Below are 14,362 nucleotides of genomic sequence, written 5' to 3'. Positions count from 1 at the left end.
TAAAATTTTGAAAAATCTTTGCGATTTCGGCTGATTTTTTAATCAAAATAGCCGCCGTTTTGTTGGTAATGTCCTCTTTTTTTGGCAAGTTTACTTTAAAATTTTCCTTAGGATGTTCACTTTAAGAAAAAATGTGTCTCTGAGGATCATCGATGGAAGGGAGGGGGTGCTACAGATATTTCAATTCTCATATGCCGTACTATCTCGCTTCCTGCGAAAAATTATCGTTTTTTGGGCAAAAAATCACTTTTATGATAAAAACTACATAAACGTCTCCTTTTTTTTTATTTTTTTTTCACAAGAAATTTATCAAGGAAGTCCTGTTTTTTCCTCAAAAATTGCAAGAAAGTGCTGCTTTTGGTCAAAAGTCGCCCAAAAATCTCATTTTTTCCAGAAATCGCCAAAAATTCTCGCTGTTTTGCCAAAATTGGTAAAAATCCTCGCTTTTTTGCCAAAAAATTTATAATGGTCCAAACTTTTTTGAAAAAAAAAAATTACAACAAGAGATCACTTTGTTGCACTAATAATCGTCGAAATAATCTTGCTAAAGTTTTGATCGAGTTTCATTATTTTACTAAATTTTAATCGAAATGTTTTTGTTTCGTATTTTTTGTTTAATTAAATTCAGTTGAAAATATTTTTTTTTTGTAAATTTTTTTTGTTTTTAAGTTATTTTGCTCACGTTTTGTAAGTTTTTTGGTACATTTTCGGAATTTGCTGGTTACCGAAGTTGATTTTTTTTTTTTGGGGGGGGGGGGGGGGAAGAAAAATTGATTAAGAGTCCTGAAATTGAGTCGTCCTGGAGCCTTGAAACCCAAAATATTAAAAACTGCAATATAGGTATCGAAATGAGATGTTGATTCTCGTTCTGATAATCGTAGGTATGACTCTAGAACAAAAATCAAGTTCCCCCGAAGAAAAGACTGAGAGGGGGGTAGAAGGAGAATCTGAGGTCCAAAAGCTTAAAAAATGTTTTATCGGTGTTGAAATGTAAGTTTTTAGTGGTTCCAAATCTCATTCTGAATGATAACGGTTTATAGCACCAAAATCAAATCTAAACGCCCAAAAATGAGTTAATGATCAAAATACTGAAAAAAATGGAGGTAAAGTCTCAAAATACTGAATAAATGGAGGTAAAGCCTCCTCTGCAAGGAAAAAGCATCAATTTTTTTGTTGAAAAGAAGAATTTGAATACCCAGGAATAAAAATTGCCTAGTTTCTTGCTGGTCGTTCTATATTTGTGATTTCTTATTGATATCATGAAAAAATTTCATCAGGAGTGATTCGATTAAATTTCTTGTTTAATTTCGCAAACACAACCGTAATTCAAAGAGCTTTTTCGTTCAAGGGAACCACTGTTCAAATTTTTTTTCATTCAAGTATCTCACTCCCAAAATTTCAACACCGTACGCAATTTTGTACGTACACTTGTCTTTTTCAAAACACCATTAACATTATTTTGTTTGACTTATTAATTCATTCATTATTCGAATCATTATTCAGTCAGTCAAATACCTTCATATTTACGTACCTATGCTACAAATACGTGCGTAAAAATTACCCGACTACCTATTGTAAAATTCCAAATTAAAATCTCTCCGATTGATATCGCATGCTAAGTGGTTATTTTTTTCATTTCATTTCGTTAGCAACCATGTCCAAAAATTTTTCTATATTTAATAACGATCATTATATTAATTAACCTTGAATTTTCATCAAAACTTTAGCTTTATTCGTCCATCTGGTCTCTCTTCTAACCCATGTAGGTAAGTTCTAACCATCCCATACGAATGACGCGAACGTACCTCTACCTACCTTAACTCGGTACGATGAAAAATACGTGTATTTTTTCCGTCATATATGTCTCTTTAATATTTCACGAATCGTTACGGGGATAGGTAGATGAATACGACATGTACACACAATTATACGTACGTTATTACATTTTTCAAAAACACGTTAAATTATTCTATTATACGACATATATTATTGTTTTCGTATGTATCTTTGTTCGAGTTAGTCGTTTACGCGAATTTCGATTTTTTTTTTCATTTATTCCTAGCTAATTAATTTTTCTATTTAAGTCTCGAGGGAAGGAAGGTCGTCAACTCGTTAGGAAGGTTTATTTTGGTATTTTTTTTTTTTCGTCGTAGTACTCGATTCGACGATACATGTTTACTATTCTGTAATTTAAACGTCGATTAATTAACGATGCTTTGGGTATTTTGGAACAATGCTGGTTCATTTTATCGGCAGATTTGTATTCTTACGTTATAAGCTATAAAAATTCCTCAAAGAAAAGATTATATTGTGATAGAGTTGATTTATAGAAATGGATAGGTACATTGAAATAAACTACGATTTGTTCAACTCGCGTCATTATAGGTGTAACTAGTTATGCCTACTTAGAATACCTACCTATATGTATTCTTATGAAAAAATTATCGTTTATTATTAACGAGCTTATAATAATTATTTTTTTCTTTTTTTCTTCTTGTTTGACGTAGATGGTTTCACGGTCATTTATCTGGTAAAGAAGCAGAAAAATTGATTTTAGAAAAGGGTAAAAATGGTAGTTTCTTAGTACGAGAATCGCAGAGTAAACCGGGTGATTTTGTGTTGTCCGTCCGCACTGATGATAGAGTTACCCATGTGAAAATACGCTCCTTAGTAAGTTTTGTCATTCGTAATATCGAAAAGTTATACTTCGAGTGATTAATTTTTATTCTCGTTTTTTTTTCAGGATAATAAATACGACGTCGGAGGAGGCGAAAAATTCGACAGTTTAACCGAATTAATCGAATATTACAGACAGAATCCAATGGTCGAGACGAGCGGAACAGTGGTTCATCTGAAGCAACCTTTCCACGCTACCAGAATTAATGCTTTCGGTATCGACTTTCGAGTTAAACAATTACAAGTGAGTCGAAACATCTCGTTTTTAAATTAATGGTCTTTCGAGCTCGATAATGGAATTTATTTGTTGGTAAAAAATTCGATTTTGAATCGAAACACTTCTGGAAATAGTTGACAAGGTCGGTATAAAAAGCCCTGATTCAAATTACCGCTAGATACCACCTCTTGTTTGATACGTTTCTGTGAAATTGGTTGAAAATTGCCTGAAATTAGGTAAAACCTGTGAAAAACATGGCCTCCGTGTTTAAGATGCTGAAATCAGCCTCTCTGTCTGAAATTGATTTGGAAATGGTCCAAAACGTTACCTCTGATTGAAAATTATCACAGTTTGAACTTTAAAACACTGTTTAATATCATGAGAATTATCTCAAGAAGATTTTCATTATATTATGTACCTGGTTTCCTTTATACCTATTTTTTATGTTAGTTTTTTCCTTTGATTTGTTCGCGTTTTACTTTTCATTAACGCGTCGTTACCGTTCTCTCAGTCAGAGGTACTTAATTAATATCGAAATGGATTTTCTTTAATGCGTTTTGCCATCCACCGATGTATGTAAACCATTTATACGTACCTCTGATTTGAATTTCTTTTTTATTATTCGTCTTCTGTGTGTTCGGTCTGCGTGTATTTTTTTCGAATGATTTATTCGAATGGTTTAAACGTATATCTGAAATGTATGAAAAAGGTTTCGCGTATCTCATCGACTCGTATTACCTACTGTAACGTATATCGTTATGTATAATTATATTAAAAGGTGTACCGCGTTTTATTTGCATGCGGTATGTTTACGTTTCTCTGATGTGATTTGAATAGTGTTGATGGAAATTTTCATAATTTTTTTTTTGTTTTTGTTATCTGCAGAAAGATAATGGTGGTCAGACGTCCGGAAAGGCTGGATTTTGGGAAGAATTCGAGACGTTGCAAGAGCAAGAAAGCAAGCATTTATATGCCCGCAAAGAGGGTCAAAAACCTGAAAATAGGAATAAGAACAGATATAAGAATATTTTACCTTGTGAGTATTTTTTCGTTTATTTTTAAAATTTTTTGAATTTGTTGATATTTTTTTTTTTTGAAAATATTTTTCAAGTTGAAAATTCATTCTGTGACTTGAAAAAATAATTCGTTTCAAGTTAATCAGTTGATCATTTTATTTTTATTTATTTTTTTTATTTTTGAAAATCTGATTTAAAAAAATTGCCTTGATACACATATCTTCAAAAATTTCGTTCCAAGTACTGCCTATTTTTATCAATTTTTATTCTTTTATTATTTTTATGTGCAATAATTTTTAAATTTGAAAATATGTAAAAATGGTCGAACATTTCAAAAATAGATCAAAAAAATGAGAATTGAAGATGATAACTGATTCAACTTGGAAATGGATTTTTGGAAAGAAAAAAAAATTGATGAGAATGAATGATTAAAATTATTGTATTCGACCTTCTCAACTTGAAAAATTTGAAATAACACACTTTTGGACAGTTTTTATACCTCCAGTAAATTTTCAATTTCTATCCAGGAATTTGAAATTATTTATCCTATTATTTTTAAAAATTGTTGAAAACAAAAAAGAATCCAAAAATGAAATTTTGCCCAAAAAGATTTTGGTTTTGGGTTTTCAAGGCCACAATATCGCAGTGTGCCATTTCAAGTTATTCTATAGAAATAAGAATGTGTTCATGAAGCAAATTTTTTCCCCAAAGAAAAGTTTGTGAATCATGAATCAAGGTGTCTTGACAGTTCTGCTTGTCTTGCTTTTTGCCAAAATTGCGAAAAAGTAATGATTTTTTTCCATTTCTTTTGCAATATTTGAATTCAAAATTGTCCATTCATTTTTGTCAATTTCGATTTTTTTTTCAAATTTTTCAACTCTCCTCAGACAATGAAATTTTTGAAAAATGCGTTCTGTTGAAAATCCTGCATTCAAACTGTTTTTTTTTTTTTTTTTTTTTTTTTTTTGGTCTCAAGGCAACCTCTTGAGGTGTCACACTCCGATTTGAACGGGACCGCGATTTTTGGAAAGAGCATAGTCTAAAATCCCTAAAACCAATTTTTTAGCTGCCCAAGTTCATTTTTCGATTTTTGGAGAATTTTTGAAAATTCAAAATTGACTGTTTTTGGCAATTTATGCTTTTTTTTAAAAGTACGTACTTGATTAGTAAAAATGGTCAAAATAAGTCCTAAAACTGATATTAATTACCCAAATCCAAATTTTACAATTTCCAGCCATTCTGGAGCCTCCAGCGCGATTTTTCAATTTCTCCAGAATTTTGAATTTGCTCCAGAAGGCGTGAATATGCAGTTGGGAAGCTAAAAATCGAATTGTGTATTATACTCATTACTCGACCTGTTTAACGAGTTTATCTACATTTGAGCCGATTTTGGGAGTGACACCTCAAGAGTGGTTTCTTGACCAGCTTTTTCAAAATTAAAAAATCAAAAGATGACAGTTTGTGAGGAAATTTTCGAAATTTGCGCGAATCGCTGTATTTTGTCCGTTACTAACCCCCCAAATCAAAATTTTACAATTTCCAGCCATTCTGGAGCCTCCAGCGCGATTTTCTATTTCTCCAGAATTCTGAATTTGCTCCAGAAGGCGTGAATATGAAGTTGGGCAGCTAAAAATCGAATTGTGTATTATACTCATTACTCGACCTGTTTAACGAGTTTATCCACATTTGAGCCGATTTTGAGAGTGACACCTCAAGAGTGGTTTTTTGAGGTGTCACTCTCGCTCCAAAACGGCTGGAAATGGTAGAATTTGCGCTCCGGGGGTTAGTGCTTGAAGAAATTCAGCGATTCGCACAAATTTCAAAAATTTCCTCACAAATGGTTATCTTTTGAGTTTTTGGATTTTTAATTCTGAAAAAAGCTGGTCAAAAAACCACTCTTGAGGTGTCACTCTCAAAATCGGCTCAAATGTAGATAAACTCGTTAAACAGGTCGAGTATAATACACAACTCGATTTTTAGCTGCCCAACTGCATATTCACGCCTTCTGGAGCAAATTCAAGATTCTGGAGAAATTGCAAAATCGCGCTGGAGGCTCCAGAATGGCTGGAAATTGTAAAATTTTGATTTGGGGGGTTAGTATTGTACAAAATACAGCGATTCGCGTGAATTTCAAAAATTTCCACACAAACGGGAAACTTTTGATTTTTTGGATTTTTTAATTTTGAAAAAAGCTGATCAAAAAGCCACTTTTGAGGTGTCACTCTCAAAATTGGCTCAAATGTGAATAAACTCGTTAAACAGACTTGACATTTTTGGAAAAATGCATTCTGCTGAAAATCCTGCTTTTAAACTGTTGTTGTTTTTATCAGAATTGCCTGTCTTGCTTTTTTCCATTTTTAAATCAAACTGCGAAAATGTTCCCTTCATTTTCTTCGAAACTTTGAAATCCTCATCTTTTTCATTTTTTAGTTCTCAAAAAGTATTTTTTGGTCTGAAAAAAATTTCGAGCCGTCCCACCCCCATCTCCTTGAAAAATTGAGCAGTTTGGAAAAATGTTCCACCGAAAGTTCTGCTTTTTTACTTCCAAACAATAATTTAAAATTTTTCATTCATTTTTTTTTTTTTTTTTTTTTTTTAGAAATTTGATAGTTTTTTTTTCATTTGTCAGCTCATCTTGACTGAAAAGCTTGAGCAATTTGAACAAATATTCTGCTGAAAGTCTTGCTTTTGTCCTGCTCATGAGACAACTTGTTTTTTGTTTTTTTTAATGTAAAGATGTATGTCAAATATACATTTTGTGAACGAAGGGGGGGATAAATATTTTGAAAAATACTTCGAAATGTCGAAAGCAGATCAGAAGAGAGGGCTTCCAAATGTTGAGACTGCATTTTTTTAGTGGGGTTGAACGAATGAAGGGTGTAAATTTGAAAAACACCATGTTCTAGATTCCGCAGAAATTTTGATAAGGTGTTATGAATGTTTTGCAACATTTTTTTTTTGTTTTGGGGACTTTGTTGGACACCCTGTATAAGAAAAAATGAAGTTTTTCTGCGTTTCGATGTACCTAATTTCAAAATTTTATTAAATTTTGACATTTTCTAGCATTTTTTCACATATTTTTGAAAAAAATTTTATATTAAAAACCTGGAAAAATTTCCCGAACACTCTGAATATACCTACCTACATATGTCAATTGTCAGCATTTTTTACCTTCAACTCGAAAAAAAAGTTATAATCTTATTAGTTATTATTGATTTTCCGTTAAAAACCTCTGTTGAACGTTATCTTTTATTTATTAATATAAATATTTTTCATTTCAGTCGATCACACGAGAATTAAATTAAAAGACGCCGACCCCAACGAACCAGGATCAGATTACATAAACGCTAATTTAATTAAAGTACGTACATATTTAATCTATCAGTCGTCATGACCCAGACATCACATACTATAAATGTAATGAAATTTAAATCAAACGACAATCTACCAACTGTGGCAATTTTTCCAGGGAGAAGAAGATATCAAAGCTGGTACAGAAGGCAAAGAACGTCTGTATATCGCTACCCAAGGCTGTCTTCCTTCAACTAGAAAAGATTTTTGGAATATGGTTTGGCAAGAGAATTCCAGAATCATAGTCATGACTACGAAAGAAGTAGAACGAGGAAAGGTAACTTGAGAAGTTCACGAATACACACTACACAGTCTCTCTGTGTCTTTTTAATAAACCGTTATTTATACCTAATGATAAAAATCAATTTTCGTTTCATGTATAGTCGAAATGCGAACGATATTGGCCTGAAGTTGGCGAATCAGCTGAACATGGTAAAGTTACCGTACGTAGCATTTCCGAAGTTGTAAATACCGATTACACCTTACGCGAGTTTACGATCACTTGCGATGGCGAAGAACGAAAAATATTCCATTATCATTTCCAGGTAAATGTCGTGAACAATGGTTTTAAAACTATGTACAAATATATTATTACATATTGTTTAAAACAATGCCGTAGAATATTTTTGGCTCATAAGTAGGTATTCGGAATGTTTGAATTTTTGCTGAAAAAAAAAATGAAATCATGCATCGTGATGTATTTTTATTGTATTCGTATTCACGACGAAAAAAAAAATGCGAAACTGCGATTAATTACGACATTTTTTCCACAGGCTTGGCCCGATCATGGCGTTCCATCGGATCCTGGGTGTGTTTTAAATTTTCTGCATGACGTGAATAAACGTCACGACGAGATAGATAAAGTGGGCCCGATAATAGTCCATTGTAGTGCCGGCATCGGCCGCACTGGAACCTTCATTGTGATCGATATGATTATTAATCAAATCAAAAAATACGGTAAGCTGCTTACGAAATTATTAGAAGCCTAGAAGGGTCATTTATTTATCAGTTTGGTTCAATTTCGATATTCTGGATTTCTCGATTTTATTCAGAATAGTTTAGGTATCTGTTCTTAAAAGCGAGAAAAGCTGCGTTTTTTCTAAGCTCGATTTTTTTTTAAAATTTAAACTTTCCAAAGTTGTGATTAATTTTTTTGCAAAATGCTCAATTTTTGAAGAATGTGCAATTACTTGAATAAAAATCAATGAGTATTTCAAAAAGTGCCCCAAAATTTTAATGAAAGTTTGAAAAAATAAAAATGAGGTAGCGAATTGATTATGTATTAATTTGAAGGCGTTGAGCTGGAATCAAAACCCCAATAGCCCCCTTCAATTAAAAAAAAAAAAATTAAATAAAAAAAATAATGAAAATATGATTTTGGCGTGTCGATTTTCTTCAATTTGTCAGTTCGAATTGTCAAGTTCGAATAATGTATTTTTTTAATTGGAAAAAAAAATTCTACCATTTGGTGCCCCCTGAAGCTCTCTTTTTTTTTCAAAAATGAGGACTGGAAAAACACAAAAAGACTGGTCAGCTCGAAAAAATTTTTGATCGATCGTCAAGAATGATTTGTCTCATTATACCTAGTTACATATTAATTAATGTAAGTATAGTTTTTGAAAACGACCTTAGCTAGGATGAGTATCATATCTCTTATTGCGGTTTTGTTTATATTTGCAATGGTTTTTAAAAACGATGTTAACTGGAGAGAAAATTATTTCTATCAAAGTGATTCTTTGTGCTCCAACTCCCAAGATTTTTTTATAAATTTTTAGTGGTTGTCAATTACATAAGTATTTTTATACAATTTTAACAATTTTTAACGATGTTTTGTTCAACTTTTGTTCAATTTTATGCAAATTTCATCAATTTTTAGTAATTTTCAATGATTTTTATGCCCTTTTCACAACTTTTTATGTCCTTTGAATAATTTTTGAGGGCGTTTCATGCAATTTTTAGCCAATTTTTATCGAAATTTTTTCAAATTTTTCATTATTTTTTTGTGATTTTTGATCATTTGCTTTGACTCAATTTTTAATATTAATTTTTATGTAATATTTGCGAAATTTATTCAATTTTGATGTTATTTCAGGAATTTTCTAGCGAGATTTTGTTGAAATTTTGCAATTTTACTTCAACTTTTAGTCGTTTGAAAAATTTTTGCAATTTTTATAATTTTCAATGGTTTTTTTTTTGCAGTTTTCGCTCAACTTTTCAATTTTAAAATTTATTGCATTTTGATTTCATTTTGATCAATTTTTCGTTATTTTTTGCAACTTTTTTGATGTCTTTTTTACGTCTTTTTTGCATAATATTGCTAGAATTTTGCAGTTTTGCGCAAAATTTTAGTAATTTTCAATCATTTCTAATTTCTATGATATTTTATGAACTTTTATCAATGTTTTTTTTGCAACTTTCGCTAAATTTTCTAAAAAATTTAAATCTCTTTTGGGCAATTTCCAATGTTTTTCACTTATGCCTTTTCTGCAATTTTTTTGAAAAAATTTGACTAGTTTTTTGAAGCTTACTTTATACAAAATTTTAGATTCAAATTTTTGGAATTATTTTTTCAATGCTTTGTGAATGTTTGCACAATTTTGCCCAAGTTTTATCAATTCTTGGCGATTTTCTGTTATTTCTCTTTCGGTTTTCATTTACAAATTTTTTCATGGTATTTAATATAGTTTTTAACTTTATTCCATATTAATCAATTTTTTTCACGACTTTCATTATAGTTTTTGATTTATTTTAAGCAGTTTTTGCCTGATTTTGCTTGAATTTTGCAATTTTAGGTCTCTTTTTTGTCGATTTAAATTGAAAAAAAAAATGTACACATTTTTCAAAGTTGTTTTGTGTAGATTTTGGTAAATTTTTTTCAATGTAACTGGAATTTTGTCAATTTTTGATAAGTTTTTATGCTGATTCTTACGTTATTCATCTGCTTTATGTAATTTTACAAAAGTTCAGCTATTTTTTTTACCAATACATTTTTGATAAAAAGGCAAATTTTCAACAACTTTCTCGGATCATCAGCCTATTTTCAGGTACTTTTGTGATACTTTGCTCTAATTTTTCAATTTTACAAAAACTGTCAGTCACTTTCAATTGTTTTCATGTTATTTAAAAAAATCACGATTTTTTATACAACTTTTCCTCAATTTTTCTCAATTATACCGAAATGTCATCCTTGTTTGGTTTGTAGTAATTTTAATGCCAATTTTGTTATTTTATGTTACACTTGATGTAATTTTTGTGAATTTTTTCTGCTATTTAACGTCATTTTTTGTCATTCTTAAATTTTTTTGTATGATTTTAAGGTGTTTCAATGATGCTTTTTGCTTTTTTTACTACATATCGTTCAATTTTATTGCATGAATTTCTGATGATTTTAAATCTTTTTCTGGTCAGTTTTAAGTATTTTATCTGATTTCTAAAAATTATTTTTCAACTCTTCTCTGATCTCAAGGTTTATTGAGAGTCGAGATTTTGCAAAATGTTTCAGTTTTCAATTTTCAAAATTTTTACTAGCATTTTTGAATATCTTTCAGATAACATGTATTTTATTTTTAAGCCAAATCTGAAAATCCAATATCGAAATGAGGCAAACTGATTCATAAAATACGAGTTTGTTTGAAATTGAAATTTATTAAAATAATCCAATATTTTTATTTTCCTATTCAGGTTTAAATTGTGAGATAGATATTCAAAAAACTATTCAAATGGTTCGTTGCCAAAGATCCGGTATGGTGCAGACCGAAGCCCAATACCAATTTGTGTATTTAGCTGTTCAACAATATATTCAAACAGTATCTCAACGAATGCAAGCTGATCTAGTGAGTTTATCTAATGATTTATCATTTTTAATCATATTTCTGAAAAATGTTTCTAATCACTGCTCATTTAAATTCTACAGGAAAGTAAACAGTTAGGCAGAGAGTATACGAATATACGATACAGTAATGAAGTATTATCACCTCTAAGTACAGCGAACGATTGCGGCGAACGATCGGTTAATTTAACTTTATCCAGTTCAGCTTTATCATTGCCATCGATGGGAATAAATATACCATCGTCGGCTCGTGATAAAAATACGAAATCCCCTACCGAAGTATTTTTCCCCAGGTTTGTTTCATATTCAACTAACTGTACATACAGAAACTCAACTCATTCGTGATGAGATCGGTATTAATGTCATCTTGTGATTGTTTCAGACCACCTGATAACATTCCGAAACAAATATACGAAAATATGCCAGCGAAAGAACGAAAATTCACTCCTGTAAATTATAATAACATGAGTCCTCCTCCGTTTCTAGCTCCTCCGCCACCTCCGCGAAAAACTTGATGAATTTTGCGGTAGCATTGTTTTAAAATGTTTTCGTTATACGTTCTTTTTTTTCTGTTCATTTTATCATTATTTATGATCTGTTTGAGTTTTAGTACGTTATAAGTTATGTATTTTACGAATAAGTTTATTAAAAGTTTAACTAGTCTGTATGTTAGAACATCGTGTTTGAAAATAGAAGCTTTGATAGCACAACGCTAAATATTATGGTCAATTTTATGTGTATGTAAACTTGTGAGTTTTCTTTCTTTTCTTTTTTTTTTTTTTTTGTAACCAAGCTCCAAAGTATTGAATGTTTTAAATTAGGTTTTACTACGTAGACTAAGTGATGCACATCGGTGAAAAAAAAATCCATTGCTATTTGTACCTTTATCTAGACCCACCACGGTTTATGTTTTAAAAAAAAAAACAAACAAACGACATCAACAATAAAATTTATTCAATTATTCCAAGGTGTACGTTCGAACAGTATTGAGAAAAACAATTACTTAAATTCGTTTGTGCCTGAATTTATTTAATGTGATATTTATTTTTGCTTATTTTCTAAGAACTGTTTGTGTTTTATATATTTATCGGATGTATAATATGTTATATGGCTTAACATTTGTACTTACGTAATTCTTACTCATTAAAGGAGAAGTACAGTGTAGTTTTCGTACACTTTATTTCATTGTGGTGTTGTTATTACGAGTTTTTTGGATTGATGATGAACTTACCTTTGTAGTTTTATTCAATGGAACTTTGTTCGTTGCATGAAGATTGGTTTGATTGTGCAAAAATAAGATTTCCCATAAATGTTAAGATTTTTGGTAAATTTGCGAAACTGAGGGTCAAAAATGCAAAAAATTAAAATTTTACCATATTTATCTAGAAAGCTGAAATTTTATATGTGACCTATTTTCACTCTTCTGAATCGATTGAAAACGATTTCGAAGTCATTCGAACCGTTTTGAGTAGTTCTGGAGCCTTCAGTAGATTCAGATTTTTAAATATTGAAATGTCCACGAAATTTTCCTAATGAAGTTGGAACCCTGAAATTTATTTTATAGCGTATTTTTCAACATGCTCAATTGTAAAAAAATTCATGACGTTTTCATTTTTTCATTTTTTTGGAAGGATTTTCAATAGAAATTTTAACAAAATCAAATTTCTATATCAACGATAATGTCGCTTCATTTCTGAATTGATTAATTTTCCAACATCACTTTTTTATTCCAAAATTGATTTTTTTTCAGGAAATCATCACTAAAAAAAAAAAAAAAAAAAAATGAAGCTCAATAAGCCAGCAAAATCAGCCTAAAATAAACTCATTTCATTTCCTGGATGATAAATTTTTGAAAGCATCTGCCCTCGTCTTGCTCGAACCAATTCACTATTCCATTCCAAAATTGAATTTGTTTTGAAAATCATTGTTCAAATGTAAAAAGTGTTGAAACCAACAAAATCAGTATTTTTCACATCTAAAATGAAGCTATTTTATTTCTCGAATTACAGATTTTCGAAAGTTTTTGCTCTCGATTCACTCAGATCAATTTTCCTACTTCTTAGTTTCCAAAATTGAAATTTTCTGGAATTACGTTTAAACCACCAAAATCAACTTTTCAGATCTAAAATCCAAAATGATGCCATTTTATATCTCGAATTATGAATTTTCCAACATTTTTGGCCTCGTTTTACTCAAACCATTGCTTTTCATCAAAAATAAAATTACCTACTTACCATGTTCAAAGTTTCAAAATTATCCAATGGTACAAAAATCAAGTACAAAAATGCCTAAACTACCTAAAATACACTCAATTGAAAAATTCCAATTTTTTGTGTGAAACAAATTCTTAAAATGCATATGTTCTGCTGCTTCAAATGCAAAATTTTTTCCAGCAAATTATTTTTGATTTAAGAAAAAAAAACTTTTGATAAAATTCTATTAAATAATCCTTGAGCCTCCAGGTTATTTTTGGATTTTTCAGGTTTTGAAAATCATCATCGAACCAGATAAAATTCAACAGGCGAGCAATCCTTGAATTTTTTTGGAATCTACTGGGTTTTCAAATTTAAAAATTTACTTTTAAAAATCAAAAAAAAGTTGTTGGCGACGATTGATCAAATCTACTTTTATTTAAAGTGAGAACTCCACAATTTTTATTGAATTTCCTTTCAGTTTTCAAAAAAAAAGTCAAAGAGGACCCAGACTCAGTCTATCTAGCAGTCAGTATCCTTGTGACCACTTTTATCGAATTGAAGTTTGAAACACAAGTTTTTGAAGTCTGTTTCTGTGGTTTAAATCCACGTTTTAATCGTTTTTTCAAGAACTAAAAAGTTCAAAAATTCGTTGGAGGCTCTAAAATAGCTCATAAATATTACTAATCGATTCAAAAGTTCAGAAATGTAAACAACTATTTTTTTTTTTTTTTAATGTACCTAGCAAATTTTCAATTTGAATCAACAAAAATGAATTAAAAAAATTCCATTTCTGTCTCAATCGATCAAAAAGATCACTAGTGAAATTTAAGACCTTTTTAGCAGGATTTTTTTCAAAACTGGGGTAGCTAAAAATTTATTTTTTTGTTCAAAATTCGTTTGTATAAAATCTCAATTTTTTCCAAGATTTCAGTAATAATTTTAAATTGACAAAATAATTTTTTTCGTGGGTTTTTTAAATTGAAAAACTCACCAAAAGTTGAAAAATTATAGAATTCAGTAGGTACCATGAAAATGTAACCCATCTACACTCTTTCGATAAAATAAACAAACAATCGAC

At 30.2% G+C, this 14,362-nt stretch overlaps 1 protein-coding gene across 6 annotated transcripts in view; it reads left to right on the top strand.

Annotated features, from left to right (window-relative positions):
* The window catches only part of LOC135845323 (tyrosine-protein phosphatase non-receptor type 11-like), a 77,700-nt gene extending 65,447 nt beyond the window's left edge, over positions 1 to 12,253 (top strand). For all 6 annotated transcript variants that reach the window (XM_065363808.1, XM_065363809.1, XM_065363810.1 and 3 more), the window contains 10 exons: positions 2,508 to 2,670; positions 2,744 to 2,920; positions 3,779 to 3,929; positions 7,191 to 7,270; positions 7,379 to 7,537; positions 7,644 to 7,805; positions 8,034 to 8,217; positions 10,942 to 11,093; positions 11,174 to 11,382; positions 11,472 to 12,253. In XM_065363808.1, the coding sequence (XP_065219880.1) occupies positions 2,508 to 2,670; positions 2,744 to 2,920; positions 3,779 to 3,929; positions 7,191 to 7,270; positions 7,379 to 7,537; positions 7,644 to 7,805; positions 8,034 to 8,217; positions 10,942 to 11,093; positions 11,174 to 11,382; positions 11,472 to 11,604 (1,570 nt within the window). In that variant the 3' untranslated portion in view covers positions 11,605 to 12,253. The remainder of the gene's footprint in view (positions 1 to 2,507; positions 2,671 to 2,743; positions 2,921 to 3,778; positions 3,930 to 7,190; positions 7,271 to 7,378; positions 7,538 to 7,643; positions 7,806 to 8,033; positions 8,218 to 10,941; positions 11,094 to 11,173; positions 11,383 to 11,471) is intronic.
* Positions 12,254 to 14,362: the final 2,109 nt, after the last annotated feature.

The sequence above is a fragment of the Planococcus citri genome, chromosome 4 (genome assembly GCF_950023065.1).
Source record: "Planococcus citri chromosome 4, ihPlaCitr1.1, whole genome shotgun sequence".
In the NCBI taxonomy this organism is placed as follows: Eukaryota; Metazoa; Arthropoda; class Insecta; order Hemiptera; family Pseudococcidae; genus Planococcus; species Planococcus citri.
Note: the sequence above shows the minus strand (reverse complement) of the source record. Positions and strands in the feature narration are given on the sequence as shown.